This window comes from Athene noctua, chromosome 5, assembly GCF_965140245.1.
Source record: "Athene noctua chromosome 5, bAthNoc1.hap1.1, whole genome shotgun sequence".
NCBI classification, from domain to species: Eukaryota; Metazoa; Chordata; class Aves; order Strigiformes; family Strigidae; genus Athene; species Athene noctua.
This window is the reverse complement of record NC_134041.1, coordinates 35,377,413-35,401,369: the sequence shown is the minus strand read 5'-3', so window position 1 is coordinate 35,401,369 and position 23,957 is coordinate 35,377,413. Positions and strand designations below refer to the sequence as shown.

The following is a 23,957-nucleotide window of genomic DNA, read 5'->3' as shown; positions in this document are numbered from 1 at the left end:
GGAAGCCAGTCTTAAGACACTCAAGCTGCCTGACTACCGACAGTGCCTAGACATTGACTCACACACAAGTACAATCTGGAGGGCACCAGCTTGCTCTCCTGCAACAGAAACTGGGGCACTGGGAGGGGACCCCCTCACACCTGAGCTCTGTCTCTACAAAGAGTATCAGGTCCAAGCTGCCTGACTTGTACAGCTCAAGCCGCTGTATCAGAAGCATCCCTTCCACAGGACTGCAGGGCCTGGCATATACAGTGGTACACCCCTACCTCAGGTTTCCATTTCTAGAACTGTTACAGTGATATTTTCTATCTTATCCTAACCACCCACTAACTTTGTGAAATACATTAAAATAAACACTGCATATTGGTCATCGGCACCAAAACAAATAACTAAATATATCTTACAACATATTCCATTTAGAAGAAAAAGGGGGAAGTAGCAAAATCAGGGAATTCACTGAAGTTTATTTAAAATGGTAGACAATACACTTGATATGAGAGATCAGACACCCTTATTCAGGCTGTGCCTGGTGCTCTCTTGCTATGTTTTCATCAGGATACCCTCCCCCTTTTTTTTTTTAATGCTTTTAAAGGAACAAACAGATCAGGCAACAAAACCCTTCAACCCATACATAGCTTAGTTTTTAAGCAACACATGCCTCCATTTAAGCTACTGCTGCTTCAACTGCCAGACTTTATAAGGGCCTTCAGGTGGTTCTCATAGCTATTTCAGAACTGGTTGTTTCAGCCAAGCCTCATTATTTCACATCTACAACATGTTTACACCCAAAGACTAGAACCAAATTGGAGTTCTCTAATACAGATAAACGATAACAAAAAAAGAAATACAGTGTCTTATAGGTTATATATCATTTTCTCAAAAAAAAGAAAAAAGCCAAAACCAGTCTTCTAAAGACAGCAGAAATGGCTTGTGAATGCGTAAGTAACAGTTGAGTCAGGATGCATTATAAAACCAACACAAATGATACCAACACAAACTCCTCCACAAGTCTATAGTCTAGAGGTCTTCAAAGGCATAGATGCATCACATGGCAAAGCATCCAGGAGAAAATGCACACAGTGATACTGAGGGTATGACTTCACTGCAGACACTGGCTGATCCAGATGCTGAATTGTTGCATCTTTATTAAGGCTATAATCACCCACATGTTGTGACAACTGCTGGAGGCTCACTTCATGATAGTCTGCCCAGTAAAGTAAATTTCAACTCTGTAATTTTTCCCCTGTAAGCTGTAGGAGTTGTCTGGTTCAAAGAACAAGCTATCAGGCAGGGGGAAAACCATGGCAATGTAAACTATTACCTTACAAGTGGTATACTGAAATAGTCATTGCACAGCAAGTGGTTCACCAACCACAGTAAAAATGGAATCCAGACTCTAACTGATTCTCCCAAGCAGGACCGTTAACTCACTTCAAAAGTATCAAACACAAGAGAAAGGGTTTAGATGTGAGACTTGAAAGCTGTTAAGAAGCAACACCTATTTAACAGCCTGCCTTGTGCTGACATGAAGACACACCAATGATTTCATGACATCCATCACCTCTGGCACCACAGCTTCCAAGAATGAACGGATGGCTGGGAAGAAGGATGGGAGTTCTCCCTGAACAAGCTTCTGCCTCTGCCACATGGAAAAAAAAAAGTCGAGAGTTTTCCATCACAGCAGGGTAAACAGGGATTTTAGTGGTTATCTGGAAACAACTGGTACTACTGGGTACACAGCTACATAAAGTTCCCCCAGCTCTGTCATTTACCCTGCTTCAAGAGTCTTTACAAGCTGTGAATCTCCAGAAAACAATGGCTCTCACTGTTTCTTGTTTTCAGCTTGCTTCTTGAGAGTGCTCAAAGCTGTTTTATCAGTGTGTGCCACCTTCACATGCATGTCAGTTCACTGAAGGGTCGGTTTCACAATGCTGCTCATAGTTTGCTCACACAGACTGATGTAGTTCCTTTGTCATATACAACCTTATAATTAAGAGAAACTGCCCAACATGCAAACACATCACCCTTCTCCTTATTCTTAGCTGTTAAGAAAGAGCCTGTCCTCACTAGACACCACAAATCAGACATGACTGAATGTTTAGCAACAAAGAGGAGGATGGAGTTACAATTAAGTTGCAGGTATGGGACATGGGCATGCCAGATTTAGTTCTCAGCTGCTATGTGGAACTCGTGTGCAAGTCTGGTGCCCCGGAGTCCTGGCTGTAAAATGGAGATAAGACAAGACGCTCACTGACAAAAAACACTTCAGTAAAGTAATTCTCTTGCATCACCTTGTCACGCTCCTGAAACTCATAGGCCTAAATAAAATGCCTACCATCAAAACAAGGCCAAACCACCACTTACTGGTGTAGTCTCATTACAAAGAGATCATCACTATTTTCTCTTAAGTCCATAACTAACTGTTTTGCTAATCTATCACGAGAACTGCTTTTAAGTGACTTAAGCAGCAAACCTCGTCATTCCAGATGTTGTTCTACCAAGAAAGTTAAGTTTGGTTTAAGATCTGGTATCCTCTGAAATGAATGAGAGTACACAGAAGTCTGGCAAAACAGAAAAACATTATCTTCTTTCCCCACGCCTCACCCAAAATAACACACTGAGGCTTATAATTATAGTTATTAGTATTTAGCCATAATCACATGCCTGGAAAAAATCTGAAACTACTAAAATAAACAATCTCCCTCTTAATAAAAAAAATAAATAAATACAGAGATACACACAGGAAGCTCAAAAGTCTAGATCTTTTATCACCTCAAAATAAACGTTTTTCATGCAACTTAAGAGAAATCAGAAGTTAAGGCAATTTTCCATTTAGGATCCAGTTTCTAAGGTTATTAGAAGGCCTAAATGTCCGTATTAACAGCTAGCACAACTTTCAGCTTATTTTGGCTAGTTTTTGGGAAGACTTGAGTTCTAAAGAAGTTAGACGCCCCCTGAAGATACCACAAGAAATGTATTGACTTTGAATACCTTTATAAATCCAGTCCTTGCTAGTTTAGATGACTAAGCTGCATTTTCTCAAGTGACTTATTTTCACCTTAAGTCTTGATAAAATCTGTACATTGCCAACTCCTCAATTCTGAAAAATAGATGATGGCATATAAATCACTTAAATGTTGCAACACTGAGTGGAGCAACACCTGCATACCTTTAAAAAAATCTAAGCCAGGTTAAAAATTTCAGAAGATCACAATTAACTCAGAAACCTAAATCCTGCCATCCAAAGTGACCTAGCTTTATATATGTGTTTTATTTCACTTCTTTCTCCAGAAATTTAGAGAAGAGAACAAAAAAAATAGTTTTCAACATGCCCTCTATGAACATGGGTTTCCTGAATTACAGAAACTCCTGTGGACAGTATTCACTCTACTGGTTCAACCCACGAGGTTTTCCAAGTATCCTGCACAGCCATGGCTCAGTATGTCCTGTTCTCACATCAAAGATCTCCATCTCTTCTACTCCTCCTCATGACTCCTCTGTTCCTCTCCCACCTTCAACTGCCTTTTTTCCTCCCAGTAAAATTTTCCTAATTATCTGTTTCCTCTATTTTACATATCATTGCATTTGTATGGACATAAACACCATTACCTTCCCACTACAGAACTGAGAAACAGAACAACATGCTAAGATCTCCTGTAACACAATCGGGTTTTACCTGTAAACTTTCTGCATTTACTGAGAAAGCAAGGGATTTGCATGCATTGACTATAATATTTTTTATATCCCAGAATGCTGAGTCACAAAATGTAAATCAATCAGGAGATACGCTTGCAGACAAAATATCAATCAGGAAGCTCTAGTATAGACAGATTATATAGTAAGTATTTACTATTATACTTTTACTTCCTTAAAATTAAGGACACTTGAGCTGACTATTGGGCTGGACAAATGAAAATGTTTGCCTGTTCTCTTAGGTAACAGATTTTCATAAAGTCTAATGCTCTTCTTTCATGGGGTATTACAATTAAGACAAACATTTGTGCAAACACATATACAAATTTTATCTTGAAGTGATTTTTCTCATTGTTATAATGCTTATCCCCCATATCAATGTAACTGAAGATGTATTACACATCATATTTCTTTATTCTCCAAATCCAAAAGCATTTTTGGTAGTCATTTCTGTCTGTACCTGCAGTAACTTTGTGAATGCCTTATTTTATTCCTCTTTCATAAAATGTTGAAACACCCCCCCCCCCCAAAAAAAAAAAAAAAAGAGATCAAAGAACACATAATCATTAACAGAAGGACTTTTGGAAAATGCAGATTTTTGAGTCTTTTAATGCCAAATGTCATTAAAAATTCAAGACTTTTTAAATTGATATTAGCCTGCTGCCCTTGACTGTTTTAAGTTTTAGTAAAATATCCCATGCAATTTCATTTTTCAAATTAAGAAACCTGAAAGATATCCATTCACTTTTCAAGAAATTATAGGATCAGCTCTTGCATTAACAATGTTCCCTCCTACATTAGAAACATTCCCACAGCAGCTGTTCAGCACTGCCAGAGGACTGTAACTAGGTATACTTCTAAGGCTCCATTTTGTCCATTATATATACATATATTGGTATCAAAAACGATCTTTTATGCAAATGTTTCAATGAAGTATTACTCAGTGCCTCAGAGACCTCTCCCAAAAGGTACAGAACAGATCAAGCATTCCATCCAGGAGAGGGCACTGATGTAGAAAGGAGCAAGTTAGCGTTTAACACTGTTAAATACAGACATCAGCCTGAAACCTGTCTTTACAGCAGCGTTCACAGAACTAGAGTGAGTAAAAGACAAGTTTGACATCTGCTGGCTGCAAATTCATGTAAAGGATGTGACTGCGTGGGGTAGAAACCACATAATTGATAAGAGATCATTTCAAGGAAGCATAGGCTGTATTTTTAGCCATGTACAAGTTCAACATTATGACAAGCGTATAGTAACTCTCCGAGTACATCGTGAAATACTGGGACTGTTACAAAAAGTGCTTGATATGAACACACCCAGCTTGTTTCAAGGTTTCAGTTTGAGTGGGAATTGCAATTTCAGTGTTTACTTTGGAAAGTCACTCAAGCAAAGATATGTATGAATATTACAGCTGAAAGCCAGCGTCAACAAGCTGCTAAGCTGCTCCAACAGCTTGCCATCCAAAGGGCAGGTTTTCTCCCATTTCCCTTCTCCTCCTTCCCTTGCTCCCCCTTCTCTACTTACACAGGTTGTGCTCTCATGGTTGTACCCCTCCTTTGGACCAGCTCAGACAGCAGAGAACTAATCTTTTGCAGTGAACCGATTTCCTGTCAATTCAGCAAGGTCAGTTGGCTCACTTCAGTCACATGCATCTGATAGCTGGTACAAGGAATGCAGCAGGAACACAGGAATAAAGCAGGGAAAAAGGAGCAGGAGCTTTTGGTAGCAGTATATTGTTGAGTGGCACAGATCATTTCACTGATACCTACAGTTTGCAAGCTGTATTTTGAAGATTCTCTTTGAATTAACATCACTGATACACACTAGTTTAAGATCTAAATATCCAAAATTGCTGATTTATCCTGCTATCCATACTGATGAAAAGGCAAAAGAGTTATTCTGTAACTAGAATTGTACAAGAACAACTGAATTATATGGGAGAATTGTTCTCTAAGAGACACATGATACTACTTTCGTAGACCACAGTTCAGTTTGACAATCAGTGTGCGGAAAACCTTTATCAAATAGTCAATTACAGTCACTTTGATGAAACACTTTGAATGGGCAAGTCCATTAGAATGGTACTCTACGATGATGTACCCGTGAGGTTATTAAGAGCCCATATTCCATTTTGATTTACACATGAGAAAAAAAAAATATTACACTCAAAGCTTTGACATGTTTTTGAAAAGCTAACTTGTATCTTTCAAACTTCATTCAAATAAATTTCTGAAGATGTTTGCTCTCAGCACACTCACCATTTCTTTAAAGAAATAACTAACGCTGTGTGCTTATTTAGAGTAACTTCTAGTAAGACACATTATAGAAGACAGTATATATTATACAAGATGGTCTACACAGAAGATTCAAAGATACTTACCACAATGTGTTGATAAGGATCTATGACAGACATTTTGCCTTTCTGTTCAAGACAACTGAATTCAACACAGAAGAGGCTTCTGACTGTTTCAAAGCAGAGGTTCAGTATGACAGATCCTTTAGCTATTAAATAATGAAAAAAATATAATTAATTCTTATGTTCCTTTAAAACTATATTTTGTAACACAGCAAATTAGTTCCTCCACTTTAAGAGGGTTTCCACAATTTGTTTACCAAGAACTTAATTTCATATAAACTATCGAAGTATAGATGTTTACTTGCCTGAACTAGGGAAATTTCTTCTGCTTATTTCCTCTACCTCAGGGTTAGAGCACGAAACAAATATCTTGAATTCCAGTCATTCAAGTGTTTCTAGCAGCTCTACAGATAAACAAAAGAATAGAGCAATTACATTCAACCATTATGTACATTCAAATGTATATGCTCCCATGCATTACAATCCTAGTTAAAAAATATAAAATAAAAAATCAGTGCTTAGTTAATAGCTTTTTTATTGCAGTGACAAATTCTGGGTTCCCATGCTTTGCTTCTAAACTGAGATGCTCGCATGGTCAGGACAGGACAGAGACAAAGTTCCCCTTCGTATCCTCCTCTCTGTTCAAGGATGTGTCATGCACTCACCACCAAGGGACATGAATTTTAGAACTGAAGCGCCAGTTGGAGAGCACTAACATAACAGTCAGCAACTTGCACCAGACAACTGCAACCCTCCATCGTAAGGGTCTGTTTAGCCACTTTAACACAGCTTTTCATACCACTTTCACTTTGAAAATTTTTTCAACAAACAGCAAATTCCCCAAAGTTGCATGCAACTGCACCTAAGGAAATAACAAAACCCAATTTTCAGCATCTAATCCACAGCAACAGCACAGGAGAGTTCATTTGGCAGCTGCTCATTCAACACTAAACGAAGCAGCAATAATGCCCTCTGTAAACCTGGGAAGGGAATTCCAGCTGAAGCTGTGCGTAACCTCCCTGGCCACCCCAGTTGCCTAGAGATTCGTAAGAGGCTTTCATGGGCAAATTGCAAACAAGCTGCCAGGATTTAAGCAGCTTCTTCATAGGCCACTGTCTTCTGAACACTAAAGATTTCTACTGAAATCAGGGGCCACCAGAGACCTTACACTTCAGAACTGTCTCCAACCATCAAAATAAAATATACTAAAAAGGATATTCCTTTCTGCATCTGTAAACAAACATGAAAACTGCTGGACAGGATCAGTTCTCAGATTCAGCTGTATCACCGTCAGACCTGAACCATCAGCAGAAGCTTCAGACTGAAAAGAAAAAAAGCACCATGTGGGGCTTGGTCTCAAGGATAGTTCCTAGTCCTCAATTTTGAAAGAGCAGAATAAGCCCTAGAGAATGATGATTTATGTCACTCCCAAACCCTTGCTCTCAAGCAATAATGGGCAGGCATTTCCATAAAAATTTTGTTTCATTATGATCACTAAAACATTATGATATCTATTCTTTAATCCTGTCAGTCCTAACAACAGCTTGAGGCTAGAAATTAGTCTGGTTTTATTTTTTTGTTTAATTTAAGGAAGTCTGAATAAAAAAAGACTTTAACATACATTCAGTTCATAGTTTTCATTCGAGGCAGCTCAATGCCAGGGCAACAGGAACAAGCCATCTTTATCACAGAAAGCAAGTAGCTTTACAGACTTAAAGGAAAATCTCTAACACACAAATCCACCATTGCTTCTTGTACTGCAGCAATAATTGCAAAGACTTATTTTTATTAAAATTCTATCAGCCAAATTCAGCAGTGGCATAAACAGGCAGATGGGTGGGAAGTAACACTGTTTATAGACGTATTGTATAGCTGTTTTATTACAGTCAAGTTAAGTAGGATCCAAGCTAAAATAAAACTAGGACATTGGAGAACCTGGTAAACAAGACCTGCCCTATCAGTTTTGGAGGAACTGTGGCAAACTTCAAAGGCAATCAAGAAAACAGAACAGTGAGGGCTATTCAACCACTGTAATAAAGAGGAAATTTGTAAGTCATAAAACAGAAAATACACTGTTTCCCCTAACTGCACATTCAACTACCAACAAGTTACCATCCTCATTTTGAGAAGATACACGAAACCAAGCTGAGGATACTGGTCTATCTGCAGAAATAAAGAAATGGGTTAGGCCTAGGATGAGAAGCCTGGTTCAAGTTATTTGTCTAGAATCCTAGAGGCAGAGTTCCAGTTCTCCAGATCATCACTCAAATGGTTGACTAGCTTAGACATGAGATCATTCTTGCTCTTCCTATAACCCCCTGCCTCATTTATTTCAACATCTGGAGTAAACACATTTGTGATCCTGCAAACAACAGTCTCTTTGACTACAGAGCCATAATGAATCCCCAAGCACCGTCTGTCCTCCATGTTGAATGAGGCAAGCATCATGCAGACAGACAAATATGCAATAACGTAATTAACAACCGTATCACAAACATACAGGCAAAAATTGAAAGCTAAGTATATACAGGCAGAGTCTCTGAATAGGGAGAAAAGACCCAGGGAGCAAGTTGACCCTGATGTGATAGGCAAAGCCTAATTCCCTGGTTTCCCATACAGCACCACCTAACAACATGACAGATGCCAGCCCTAGTCGTGACAGTATTACTCCAAATTGGAGCTCTTGGTTTGCCATCTTAATCACAGTCCTTCAGAATGTGATAAACAGAGGCAGGTGTCTTTGGGTGGTATCCAGTGCCATTTCAGACATGAGAATGTACCTGAGGCACCCTGGGGCTGCAGATGGACAGGTATCAAGAAGACAGCAAGACATCTTAACTGGTAGTAGACATCTATGTTTAAGTGACTTGAATACTTCTGTCTTTTACAGTGGATTTAATTCAAATCAGAATTACATGACCCTCATATAATTACACCACACCCTTTGCAAGCTTGCACTACATTATAAATGGAGTTTGGGTTAAGCACACCAATATATTTCTACACCTAAAATCTTAGTGTGGCAGAGAAGACAAAATACAGAAGCTGTCTATTATGCTCATCAGGAGCTGCAAAGAAAGTCTTGAAGAACGTTTACTTCAAACATCTGCACTGAGCAGTGATCCCAAAATTATCTCACTTAACACTGTCACTATATACTGTCCATCCCACAAAGCCTAATGGAAAAATCATCAACTAATTAATCACAAGCACATACAAAGAACTGAACTCGCATTGAAGCTGGCGGCAGGCCAATCCTTGACAGACTGCAGGGGAAGTAGTGCCTCTAAGCAGATCTTCAAGGACACTTTAATATTATTAACATGTATTGTTTCGTTTCCCTGATTTCGGGTGGTATCGCATCGTCTGTGAACTGTGCTGTTCCCAGGGCTGATAGCATCCCTTCCCAAAGGACTAGCAAAGCACCTCACAGGCAGTGCCTCAAAGCATATATTCTGTCAGTTCTTACAGTATCATCAGAATTAACTAAACTGGCCAGACCGATTAACGATCTATTTCTTGCTCTTCTATGGACAATCTGTAAACCTGGACATTTCTCAAAGCCCATAGCAAACACAGCCTCTTGAACAGGCCACAGTTTAGCTTGGTCATATAACACAGACACAGCTTTCTGCTAAATTCCTAAATCTTACTTCCACCCAAAAGTGAACTCTACTTTTGTCGGCCAAAGAGCATTTAATTGTCAGGCACAGTTTCAGGCACCAAAAGTAGGAAGCTATTAGTGGATAGGTGGATCGCTGTTTAAATCAAGACTCTTCTGTGGTCTTAGCTCATTTTCCCTTGAGGTGACAGACTGAAACATCTAAGGGATTACTGTCTCTACAGACAAACAATAACAGAGCGATTTCCACAAAAAGAAGTTGCACACACAGAGAGAGATTATTACTGGAACATTTTCACTCTCAGTGTTGACCCAGTAAATTCCTACAGATAATTCAGTTTTACAGGATATGTTGAAAAAAAAAAGGACAAGAAGAATGATGAGATTTTCCCATTTCATGCTGAGTATAAGCTTACTCCATTGTTAGTCTCACTAAGCACAAAAGCTCTTAAAATGAGTAAAGGCCAACACAGTATGCATCCTCACCATGCAAAATATACCTCAGAATTGTACGATCATAAAAGGGAGATTGTTTATATCAAGGTGGACAATTCTTCTTAAGAATCAAAGACATGGACAATTAAAAAAAGAAGTGATTAAGCGTGACTCACCGGTAGAGTCATTAATGCTCAATCTAATATGATAAGAGTAAGGGGCACAGAATAAGCTAAGTATTGACTCAGGCTTTTGGTATGAATGTCACCATCCATTTTTATCAAATCAGATTACAGAATTTTATTTGGTTACAGATTGATCCTGTGATGTATAACAGAAATAACAAATAATCTGTTTCTACATGATTCTGCCTTGCATCCTGGAAAATCACTGTAATGTTATTTCTTAATTTAGGTCTTCCCACACAAGAAATAAGGTTTCCCTCTTACTCTGTGTAAAGCCCCCATCAACTCCATTTTCATCACAAATGAAAAACTATATGCTTTGCTGACATGCAATGACTGTTCTACCCATGCATTGCTAAGAGACCATGGGTAGAAGGAAGGATTTTGAGCAGAAAAGGAAAAAGTTCGACCTCTGTGTCACATTTTTGGAGGATGCTCTGGGGTGAAGTCTGGCAAGGAAGTTGACACAGCATAAATAGCTGGACAGGAGATTTTAAGATTGGGAAACCACATTTGACTTCCTCTTAAAGATGACGTAACAGATGAAAAGATTGTGAATCTCTTTTTGAAAGATGATCTGTCAGCCTGCAAGCAATTACTGAAACTACAGGTGACAGAGTAACTAAGATTTCCTTTCAGTGAGGGAGAGTGCTATAAAATACCCTAGCAGGGCTGAAACTCTGGAAACATTGCAGAAGTCTTGAGCAAGGTAACTTTACACCTTATCTAGTGCTGAAGGCTACTTCAGTGGCCAAAAGCGAGGAAGACAGAAGCGGTGAAATAATCAGGCCAGTCCTCTACATACAAAGCCCAGCACCTCCTGGAGAACTCCATGTTACAGTAACCTCCCGTAACAGGAGGCAAGACTTGGTGAGTCAGGGAGAATCAGACATGCTCCCACAATAAACTTAAACTGGATTTAATCCAGGAGAAAAAAAAAAAATCCCTATCTTACATTCTGCAAGGAATGACCTTATCAACAGGAATATTTAAGAGGCTGGAAGCATTTCTGCCTGAATAACTGCCCCTTTTTCATGTCAGTCAGGGAAGTTCCCAGTACATTTCCTATCCAACCAAATACTATATTTTCACCATGAACACTAACTACAGGCCTGAAGGAAGAGGCAACTGATTCAGGGCATGATGGCTCATCTTACAATTATACTGCTTACGCAAAGGAGAGTTAACAAGAAACACTCGGTGCAGCAGTTTGCAAGAGGTTATGAGAAAAAGCCATGTCATCATACATGATTTTACTGTATGTCAACTTCACAGAATTATTAGAAAGTGGAACTGAGTAAATTCAAAGTAAGGAGTTAATGCATTCTGAGAATGAAAGAGTTCCTTAAGTTAATAACTTCACATAACTTTTCTCCAATGTTTTTTATTTCACTTCAATTGAAATTGCACTAGGAATAAAAAACAGCCTTGAATGTAAAAATTATTAGGATATATTCCCCATAAAATACAATTACAGTACACTAGTCAAGCCCACCTATTATTTAAATAATTTCAAGATGATTATCTATGCAGACTACTTGTTATATGCATTGCAATTAAGAAAAAAATTGTTATATGTACACTGCAATTAAGAAAAAAAGCAAGGCTCAAAATTGCCCAACATTTCTGTACATTAGGGTTTTGGAATTTAGATATTCCACAATAAACTTTATATGTAGGACAGTTATTCATTTAAGGGTATTCTTACTTTTGGAAGCCAAATTTTTGACAGCAGAGACCAAAACCTCACACTTCAAGGTAATGGGTACCCCAAGTACTTTGTATATTTGAGATGTCAAGCCAGGCTCTCTGAAATGAAAAAACTCAATACCACTAGCAGCTTTAAAAGTGTTGCCAAAATACAAACAAATAATAACTTCTAAAACTAAATTATATACATCTTAAGTGCCACACCTGACTGGACAGAGTTATTTGCTGAATATACTCCTTTAAAACTTAGGTGAAGGAAAAAAAAAGAAAAAAACTCCCCTGCATTTCATTCTTACCTGGATCTTTGACAAAACTTTCCATTTCCTCTACTGTGCTGCAGTGTGCTGATCAAGAGTTGTTAACTGCCAAAACCTCCAGGAACCCCCTTTAAGAAGCCTCACTAGTACTGTGGAAGTAACAGTTGCTGAATGGTTTAGGATGCCAGATTTAGATTCCTAAGATCTCAGTCCAAATCCCTCACTCTCCCTTGGCGACAATAGGGATGTCATCCAACTCTGAAAATTTCTGGGCCAATGCCTTTTAAAAATTTTATTAAAATAATGAGTTTGATTCTTACATATCTAACTTATCTACACTTTCATTCTGTCTGTTGCTTCCCTGCTACAGGATAGGGATGGATTAAAATAAAAAAACTTGATGGAAAATATTAGAATTAATTTTAATTTTAGTATTTATGTTTGACTTTTTGGGGAAGAGACAAGTGTATAGAGCTGCCCAGTGCTCTCCACCTTCAACTGCAGATGACAATCCTGCATTACAGTTATGCAGTGGTTACATGCAAAAGAACAAGCACAATAGCAGCTAAATATGCAAGGAGCTGGTAAATTAACAGCTGGATTCTGTTCAGGTAATGTATGTCAACAATAAAACAAATTTAGCTGAAAGGCAACAATTTCCTTTAAATATCTTTTAAAATTCTTGTTTAATTCAACTAGGATTCAGAGCAAGTTATCCAAACTGCTCTTTTAACCTGGCATTTCAGTGCAAACCCCAGTCAACATACACAGGCTACTGTCATGCTGGCACTGCAGGGATGTAGAAAGGACTACACACAAAAGGTGTGTTTCATCATCTTACACTCATAGTGTCTGTACAACGTGACTCAACATTACAACTTTCATGTTCTGGTTTCAGACTATTTACTCAAAATATGAGCTCTGGTCACTGTCTACAATAAAGGGGACAATTGTGCTGCACTTCCTTTGGTCTATATGGTCATAACATTAAAAGCATGACAAAGAGTGACTCAAGGAAATCTGTCAGGACTTTCTAGTAAAAGTAGTCATGAACAAACTTCTGATGCTGAGATTTTTCAGCCTGTTCTAAATGATGTAAGCAAAATTTATACGGAATTATTTTATGGTTATTGCCAAGCTGGAGTTTGAGTAAATATAAATGTATGTTTAACACACAAAGACATAGACACAAAGGCAAATAGAGACATTCCTACTGCATATACTATATTCTAGAGGGGAGAGACTAAGTGGTAAACTTACACTATGAAAGATTTATTTGCATTTTTCATACATAAATAATTTTATAATCCACTGATTGAATAAATACGTACTAGACCTAGCAAGACAGTCCAACTGCCCTACCCCTTTTCTTGAGAAGTCGGCAGTTGGACACTTCTGCAACAGAAAGTACATCAGTACCAGTGGTTTCCACCTTGTATCTAACACCCGGCTTCCACCCAAAGCCAAAGAGCCTGGGGCAAAGCCTGACTGAACCCACACAGCCGAGCCTCGAGACAAAGAGACCTTCAGTCCAGGATTAGAGCCTGGAAAAAAGCTCCTGAGTTACCAGCTTGAAGCCAGACTCACATCAGCAAAGCACTTGCTCAGAGGTTTTGATTTTCTCTACAAATTCAAGTACGACTCTGTTGCAGTCCCTCCACAGTCCTCCTCTCCCCGCTGGAGAAAGTAAGCAGCAGGCGACCTTCCTGCTCGGAGACTGCACAAAGGAGTGGCACGTTATTCTGCCCCTTCTTGAGCTTCCTTTTTCTGTAACCATGCCGCTCAACTTCTCTGAAGCTCTCTCTGCTCCCCAGTCATCTCTGCCATCCGTGCCTGTGCCTGCTATCTTCTCAGGGCTATAGTGACAGCAACAAAAGGGCTTGAATTTTCTGCTCCACTATTTCAGCCGAGTTCAGAGTAACAACAGCAAAAACACCGAGCTGCAAGAGCTCTAACGCAATCTTTCTGCTGATTTTGGAAGAAAGCTTTGAATCAGGTGATACCTGATTCCTTTTTAGACAACTATCTCAAGTGCTACTGTCAAGCCCTGAGAGAATGAAGGGAAGGATCCAAGCCACTATTAATGGATGCATAACATTACCAACTAAGGTTTTGGACATGGGTTAAAACCAAAAATAACATTTTGATTTAATATAATTTTCTATTTATCATAAGCAAGAAGATATGTTAAAGTTAGTGTAATCTGATTCTACCAGTACTAAGAAGTTAGCTACACCAACTGTACATAAAGCAAACAAAACCCACAAAACTAACAAAAAAGCAGTAACTGCTAGCTACTCAGACCTTAAATGTGGCCTTCAGGAATGCAATACAATCAAATTCACAGAAGAGCCACAAAGGATGAAGTAAATGATCAGTAATCAAAGTCAGGAAGAAATCCCAAATTTACACATACTCTGTTGTTAAAACAGCTTTGCAAAATTAGGGACACGAGGGAGACTTTCATGCTCTTCTCTGAGGTGCAGAGGACTGGTCAGCCAGAGGCAGTTCAGCAAACTTGGATGAACTATGACTACTCTCTTACCAAACTGCTTCAGCTTTTCATTTTACTATTTCTTAAGACCCCGAGGGCTTACTTACACCCTTGCCAACTCAAACTCCCTTTCAGCATATTAAAACAGTAGCTGATGCTCGGTGCTGAAAGGGAAATGACTGACACATATTACAGGACAGAGGAATACACAGTGGAGATGTTCAAGCACTTAACAAGATTTTTAGTGTCAATTTGACAAAGCAAAAAGCTGTCATTGGAAAACTACATCAGTTTTAATAAAACTTTTGGGAAGAGTTTAATCACATTTATACCCAAAACAGCTGGCCTGTACTCAGCCAGGTCATTCTCAGGTGGGGCTGGGGGTGGCTAATGTTCACGCTATTGATTTCAGAGCAGGCACATGAATTTTGATCTCTCTCATCCCCAATACTTGTTCTTTCTCTCTCTATACATAGCGAGCGATACCAAGAACCAAGACTGCCCCACAACCAACCATATATTCTGCTCTAGCATGCAAAAAATTCAGGGCTGAATTCTTCATCTGAAATATGCAGAAAACAGGTTGGATATGACTCTCCTCCTGCACACACTGTCCTGCTCTGCTCTACTTAGCCTCATCTCTTTTTCTAAACTTTTTTCAGAAACATTTATACAGCATTATAGCTGCTCACAGACAGACCTACATAAAGCAGTAATTTTGAAGAGAAGGAGGAACTGGAAGGAGAAGCCAGGCCCAGTTGATATGATCCTCCTTACTCTGTATATACTGGTGAAAAAGTTTTACAAGCAACAAAACCTTTTCCCTCCACTTTAGCCGTATCAAACATCACGCTTGCATTACTTCAGTTCCTAAATTAAAAGAGACAATCCTCAGAAACACATAAAAGATAGGCCAAAACAAACAAAAAACCCAAAACCCCACACCTTAATTTTTTTCAGACACCACCACATAATAAAATTCACTGTAATTACATGGACATTTTTTCACAACACTGTGGATTTGGAAGGGGATAATGTCTAAGGTGAGACTACAAGACATGGTTTCAGGTTTTTATACATTATTTTGATTCAGAATGACTTAATGACTAGGAAGAAGCTATTTAATTTCTCTGTATCAAAAACAGTCTTATAAAAATTAAACCTATACTCACTAGGCCACAGAAGAGTTGAAGAACTCATTAAATTAATAAATTTGGCATTTTTGGGAAAAGGAATGTAAGCATAAGAAGCAAAATAATACTTGGAAATATGTCACAGTAAATGTAATCAGTCGCTTACCAGGAAGGTCTGTGTGAGTATGTGCTATTCAAAGTGGAAAATGCCAGAGAAATGCAAGATGTTGGCAGATTTTGCAATTAGTAAAGAACTGGTTTTCATTACTGTCAGCAAAGACATCACACCAACTTCCTACAGGAACTTTAAAGTGCCTCGGAAAAAAAGAAGTCTGCAAGTATCATCACTGAACACACACAAACCCATAAAAATAAACTGGATATAAGAAAAGTTGGTACTCGCTTCCTACCATCTTCCTCTTAGATGTTGTGTATAAGCTACTATTTTCATTTCTCTTGAGGTTTTTCACCAGCACCATCCTTCACTCATAGTTGCAGGGTTTTGGCTACTGGAAGAAAAAGCATTTTTCCACTTAAGACAACAGTCCAAAAACATCATGGTTGAGAAAACTTAGCAGATTCATGCCTTTATCAAAAGATAAAGGGGTGTGGCAATTAGTGCTGTGGTTAGAAACTCATTATCAATTCTCTTTGGCCTGGGAGGCAAAAGCATTCAAACAAAACACCAGCATAAGAATGGTTAATTTCATATTTTATAGAAGTTGCCCAGGTCAAGATATGATGATTATCGCAGATGTTCATTTAAGTAGGCATCCATATTTATGAAACTTTAAAAGTGCCTCAAAACTCCATTATATTTTACAATTCTCCATTAGTGGTTATTTTAAAAATATGATATACAAGAGTAACAGCCAGAGAATTTCTAATTAGTTACATTTCACAAGTCTACAGAGTCACCTTCTGCCCAAAGTCATATGCAGTTCTGTGGGTTTTTTTTCTAACAGGACTGTAACATTAGGCAGCAGCTGCTGATTTTGCATAGAGCTACACTTTGCATGTTGAGTACAAAGGCACAATTGTTCTGACAGAGAATGCAATGTAATGGTTCAGGCCACAGTGACAGCTTCTCTATATTTGGTAGAGAAATTGCCCATGAGTGTGGTCTGTTTTCCTAATGACATTAATGGGTTTTGGAACAGGCCAAAAGGAATCTTCTACTTGGGGGGCATTTATTTTTAGCATCTAATCGACAACGCAGTAAATTAAATGCACGAGATACACAGTTCTAGTAGTTAAGTCCCATTTACAATCCATATCCTCGAGACACAGACATGGTAACAGGGAGGGAAAAAAAAAAATCCCCACACTTAGCCTACAAAGCTTTCCAAAAGTCAGACCTTTCTATTTAATAGTCTGGCCAACGCAATGGACCGGACAGGATGAGACAGCCCATACGTATGCATTCACTGTGCTTCTTAATCCATCACCTCCATCTACCCCAATTTAGCAGTCTTGTTCATCATGCATGTTTTCTAAAATGCAATCCCTTGGGAGCTATGACTGCGACTTACTACAAGACATAAACATTTGTACAGATCTTGTAACTTCTCTGTGTGTGTGCATATAAATGTATAACTTTATAATCACCATAAACATAAAAGGGTAATTTATTATAAAAGTGCACATTTCTACAAATCCTGGCTAAGGATATAACCACGGTTATAACTGACTGATAATACCAGTAGGAAAAGAAATAAGTTTAACTGATTTACATTGAGATTATTTCAAGGAAAATATTAGATAAATATCAAAGATGAGTCAGTTCAAGGGCTTTACTCAGATACCCACAAAAACACAAATGTCACCAAATCAAATCGTGTATAGTTCTGAACTTGCGTTATGTGGAAGCTTTTGACCCGATTATTTTGTGTCTCCTTCCTAAATCTGCATATTTAGGGTTGGGAGCTAGAACGATGGAGACAAGGATTCTTATTTGCAAACAGCCTACTTTATATCTCGAAAAATATGCTTCCAGCATCCTAAGGTGGTGAAAAGAAACAATGAGCAACATTTAAATTCATAATTAAGCCTATAAATGCCTGCCAATGTAATTTTGTTACCAGCAGACAAAAAGCAGCACTGTATCCACAGTTACCAACACTACCACTCATTTGAAAGGGAACTGCATCTCAAAACTTAAAAGGAGTGCTTGCAAACAGAGCTGTGCAGCCTGCATAGGAGACTACTCTGCTCAGAGATGCAGACACCAGATGTGGAATTCGCCTCACTTAACTTCAAATGCCTACCATACAGATGTCTTCATCCATGCTTAGCTAGCAAAGAGTCACATAATTTATGTGGCCTGTTGGATATCTGCTTTAGGAACAAGTTAATTTTATCCTGGAAGCACCTGTTTTTCTTCCAGGGATTACTTAAAGAGACTGGGCAACTCACACTGACTTCTACAATGTCTGTATTAGTCCAGATGCCAAAAGCTTCCACCACTACACATGTCGACAGTCCTGGAAGCCGCAGTATGCAGCAAAAGCATGAACTGAGATGGAAAATGTCATCTCAGCAACCATCCCTCTGGGAAGGCAAAATGTATTGGGAGAAAAAGTGCAGTCTCCATGCCCCCGCCACACCTGCCAGCTGATACAAGGCCAACACAAGCCTCAATTACTGGCAACCACCCATGGATTTCATTATGAATGTTAGAGAGAAATTAGTAAAATCTCTACAGTGACGGCCCCATCATCTATCAATATGTCTGACATTTTTCCCCTCACCAACACTGTGGTCTTATTTTTAATGGAAATCATCTCATTATACACAATACTTTCACACGGAAGAACTAAATGATATTTCTAAGGAAAGTCCACCAATTCTCACTTGCAGTATTGCCAGAGTATTTTCCATTTTAAAAAAATCAGGCTAAATTTTCATTTGTTACTTTTACTTTCCCCATAATCTGTTTAAAATTTTTAAAAATATGTATTTGGAGCTTCTTGGTGCTTTGTTTGCTCCTGCTTTGTGGACCACTTTCAGATGTCCTAGAGACCACCTCCCATCCCTGCACCACGGGCTGAGTAATGCTGCTCCAGACATTGACACACAGGCTACTGGAAATTGGTACAGTCAGGAAATTCGTATCATTTCTCTGAGGTAAACAGTAAATGAAAGCCCTCAGGAAAGTCTGAATACCAGGGTGGCTGGGGTTTTTTTTAGTAAAAAAGAGAGAGTTCTTTTGAAAGTATTCTGTTACTACATCACGTTATTATAACCTAGGGCAGTGATGAGATCATTTCCATTACTAAGACAGGTTCTGGGATTTGTTTTTCAGACTGGTGAGAAAGACGCAGTTATATCACTGAGGCATGGCAAACACACACACGAGTTCATCACCTCTCAGAAAGATGATAGCCAATTCCACTGCCACTGCCCATGAAATCAAAGAGAAATCCTTCCACAGATTACATGGACCTTCTGTTTAAAAAGAAGCAAATGAAACAAAACCAGACCAGTTGTAAACTCAATTTAAAAACACGTCATGTGACTGGTTCCCCAGGCTCCAGCTGGGAGCTGAAACACCAGCTGAACCAGAGCTGTGAGAAAGGACTAGGTTTTATTGCTTAAACCCTCTCCGGACTGTATGTCACAGATATTTTTGCCATGTACTTGTCTTTAGAGCAACAGCCACTGAAATGTGGGCTTCCCTATCAATGTCAAGGAAACAATTAGGCAAGAATTCAGTTTTGCTCCCTCAGGGTCACCCCCCTTCTTAGGATACCACCCTGAAGGATAAAGGAGACTTGATCCACGTCAGTATTTTGTATCAGGTGAAGAATAAATTTGAACTTTATCTCCTGTCTCTAAACTCCATGCACTAACCATGGGCCATGTGGTACTCTGAGCTTCTTCCTGTAGTGCTAGAAAGTTTCCATGGGAAACTAAGTATTTTCTTGTATTTTATAGTCAGTTTTCATACACTTCAACTTCTGGGTACAAGCAGGAGACACCTCCTTCTCTGGCTGCTACATGTGTCTATTCCCAACATTCCAGCCCAAGCCATTCAATTAATTCAATTTGAATTCACAGTTCCCAAGTCTCTAGAGTGTCTTCAGATGTACCGCAAGTGCTGTCCTCTTCCAAACTATATGCAAGTCACCGAAGTTGCAACGTACCTGAATATTGCATGTAAATTAAAACAGACCCAAACAGAGCTATTTCCTATTACTCCTGAAGCAATGTACACCTGGAAAGTCATTGCTACATTGCACTGGATTCAGTCCCTTGGTATTGTCAGGAGTATGTGCCAAGAAAGACAGCAGAGGCTACCCAAAATGTCAATGAAACCTGCTCAATGGCCTCGCAGGAATACCTCTGAAAAGTCTCAGCTCATTCCATATTCATTGTTATCCCCCTAGGTATGACCAAAAGCTATGAACTGAAGTACATTAAGGCAAAAACAGACTGGCTGAAATATTTCCTATTCTGGCTATTTTAGGCCAACTGACAAAAGTAATCTATTCAAAGTATCATGAAAATTGAAGAAGGGCGCCTTATGATAACTGTGTTTAATAAAATACATTCGCATTAGGATGAAATCAAGTATGCAACCTTATTGAGACAGCTGCATTGGGGGTTTTTTCCCCTCTTTTTTTTGATTGTCTAATTCTTCTGACAAAGAAGTCATAAACAGCATTTGGTGCCAAGAATCAAACTGGTATTCTTCCAGTGCTTATTAACCAGCTACACAGGAGGAGTTTAAATTATGTTATTGAAGCATAAATAAGTACTTCCATTTCTCTTCTGTTATGTAACCTTGCCATAGCAGAAGAAGAGTGCAGAAAGGTGGTCACAAAGGGACAACGTGGAGATTTTGGGAGACAACAATGGTCGAGGAGCACTTAACTCTACAGTGTGTATTCAAAACCTTTCCTGTAACAGAAAGTACATCACTTTTCGGTTCACTTTTATTCTCTGAAATTCTTAGTAGGCTGAACAACTCTTGGCAACCACAAACAAGCTGATTTTATGAATCAATAGTTTCATACAGTAAGTATCTGGGCCTACTAAGGTGCATAAGACCATCTTCCTGCCGGGAACAGCCACTGTACTTAGAAGCCCTACCCACACCATTGCTCTTCACTTGGGATTAGATCTTTATCTAGTTTGAGTCTGTGTGCCTTCATCTGCAAGAAGCCTCCAAATTGGAAGTTCCACCCCCTGCAGTTCAGGTGGCCACAGAGGTATTCCCCAAAGGTACAACAGAAGGTGCGGGCCCAGGAGCTCTGTGCAGCTCTCGCAGGGGTCACACAGCCCAGCACCGTAATTCAGCCCCTACCCGTGGCTGCTCCAGGGAAGGTGACGCTCCTCGTACCACGGTGCGCCCTGAGCTGGGGGGAGGAAAGCGCTGCCACCACCACGGGGCCTGGACACACCACTGGGGCCGCCAGGCGAGCAGCAGAGCATCGGGGTGGAGCAGAGGTCAACCAGGGCGACCAATTAACCCCTACACTAACTGTGTGAGTTTGGTCCCAACGAGGAGTATGTCGCCCCATGAAACCCGGGGGTTATGGTCTGTGATCGTACTTCCAACACATGTTAGCAGCTGCCTGCTCAAAGTCACGAACAGGAACTTACACACATTTTTGTCATGTCAGACCCAAATGAAAAGCTTCTGTCGCAGACATTTTGTGAAACTTTTCCTTAACAGACGCATTGTTTTACTTCCCTATAAATTTCAAAACGATTGCTTCATCGCACACACTGCGCGGGGACAAGTAAACGAGACAGCAGAGCTCGCAGCACTCGCTACGAAAATCCGCTCCAGCGACAGTGGATGACGACAAGCACGAACCTACGGCCCCGAGAGCGAGGGCCCGGCGTGAGTAACACGGTTTATGCAACTCCCGCGGCCCCTCCTCCCACCCTCTCGCCGCGGCCGTGCCCTCGCGCCTCTCCCTGGCACACGCGCCCAGCGCCGCCGCCGCGGCTCCGCCGCCCGCTGCCTCGCCCTCCCCTCACGGAGGCCAGCGGAAAGCGGGCGCCGGGCACCCACGGTGCTGCCGCGGGAGAGGCGGCCGCGCCGCCCGGAGCGGAGCGGGCGCGGCCGGGCGGGCAGCAGGTGCCTGCGGCGGCGCCCGCGGGAGAACACAACACAACACCGCTCCGCTCCACCCCACGCCCGCCCGCCCTTCTCGGTGCCCCTCACAGAGCGGGGCTCGGCCGCGCCATGCTGCGGGGGAGGGCGGCCAGCACCGCGCCTTGCCTCGCCCCACCGCCGCGCTCTGCGGGCGTATCCACAGGCCCAGCCCGCGCTCTGCCCGCCGCGCACCACCCTCCCTCCCACCCAGCCCGCGGAGGAGCCGCGGCTGAGCGCGCAAGAAGGCGGCACCGCGCTTACGGTCGGCTACGGTCCGGCGGGCGCGGCCGTCACTCCCGGCCGAGACACGGTCCCGCTGCCCATTGCCGGCAAACGGCACTTTTCACCCGCGCGGCGGGGGAGGCGCCAGCCGTCACCTGACCGCCGCCTCTTAAGGACGCGTCAGGCGGCCGCCGCGGCGGCAGCGCCCGGGGCGCAACGAGTCCTCCGGAGCCCGGCGGGCGGGTACGCGCGGCGGCGTGTCGGGCAGCCTCAAGGGCGACCTGCCCGCCCGAGGGCCGCGGCTCGCGCTCCCCCGAGGAGAGGGGCGGTGGCGGAGCAGCCGGGCGGGTGGCACGGGCCCTCCTCGGGGGTTACCGGCGCCCCGCGGGGCCCTCTCACGAGCGGCGTTAACTGGAGACGTAGAAAGCAACCACGTACTGTTGTGACAAAAAAATAAAATAAAAAAGTTCTCTAACAGGCGGCTCAAGGGAAGTTTGTACTAAAGTACCTTTAACACCACATCCCTCACCGCGGCAGTGCCAGCCTGTGATGCTCTCCTGGCGATACCTGCGCGTTGTTCCATCCCGCACTGCCGGGCTCCCCAGGCGGCAGCGCTGCGCGGGTGCGCTGGGAACGTGGGAAAAGCCGCGGGGGGTGGCCGCTCCCTGGCGGGTCCCGGAAGCGGTACCGGCCTCGGCGGGGCCCGGGGGACTAGAGCGCCCGGGGCCTGAGTGTGACCGGCGGGGACCTGCGGAGCTGGTGCACCGCCTCGGCCCGTGAGCGCTGCCCGCGGCAGGCGAGGGGTCAGCAGCGCGCGTCGGGCCGCACGGCACGGGTGTATCGGCTCAAAAAGCACCCAAAACCCTCCGAGCTGCGGGCAGGAATGGAAATTCTGTCTGCCAAACACAGCGTTTGCCAGAGTCCCCTTTAAAACCGCCGGGTGATGCTTCCCCTCCCTTCCATGGCCTGAATTACGAGGAGCGGCTGAGGGAACTGGGATTGTTTAGTCTGGAGAAGAGGAGGCTGAGGGGAGACCTCATGGCCCTCTACAACTTTCTGAAGGAGTGTGCAGAGGGGGGATGAGTCTCTTGAACCGAGGAACAAGCAACAGGACAAGAGGGAATGGCCTCAAGCTGCGCCAGGGCAGGGTCAGACTGGCTATTGGGAAGCATTTCTTTCCAGAAGGGGTTGTTGGGCTGGAATGGGCTGCCCAGGGCAGGGGGGGAGTCCCCATCCCTGGAGGGGTTGAACAGTCGGGTTGACCCAACGCTGAGGGATCTGGTGGAGTTGGGAACTGTCAGTGTGAGGTTAAGGGTTGGACTGGAGGATCTTCAAGGTCTTTTCCAGCTGAGATGATTCTGTGAAAATAGGAGACAGACAGAATGAAAATATGCCCACTTGGATGCAGAGATACCTAATTGGTATTACAGTAGGTACATCAGTAAACAGGCAGTTTGGATCCAGAAGTTCTCTACCAAAAGTGTATGCTTACAACCAGGGACACAGGGTATTAGTTTGGGGTCAGTGCCATGGGTACAGTGCCTGGGCCCAGCCTAGCATACCCACAGTGCTGCCTGGGCCATGCACAAGGGCTTGCTGCCTGCCTGCGAGGGCTCCGTGTCTTGGTCCACACACTGATCCTTCAGCTCAGTGGGAAGAAAGTCTCTGCAGAGAGACTGATCTGACTTTCAGGTTAGTATTTGACCACCCTAAGTCTTACAAACGCAAAGCAGCTGAG

General features: G+C 41.9%; 1 protein-coding gene across 1 annotated transcript in view; it reads right to left on the bottom strand.

The window, feature by feature from the left end:
- PLA2G4A (phospholipase A2 group IVA) overlaps positions 1 to 22,361 on the bottom strand; it is a 79,066-nt gene extending 56,705 nt beyond the window's left edge. The window contains exons 1-3 of the mRNA XM_074907686.1: positions 22,259 to 22,361; positions 6,358 to 6,456; positions 6,077 to 6,198 (exon numbers count right to left, since the gene is read on the bottom strand). Of these exons, the coding sequence (XP_074763787.1) occupies positions 6,077 to 6,109 (33 nt within the window). The 5' untranslated portion in view covers positions 6,110 to 6,198; positions 6,358 to 6,456; positions 22,259 to 22,361. The remainder of the gene's footprint in view (positions 1 to 6,076; positions 6,199 to 6,357; positions 6,457 to 22,258) is intronic.
- Positions 22,362 to 23,957: the final 1,596 nt, after the last annotated feature.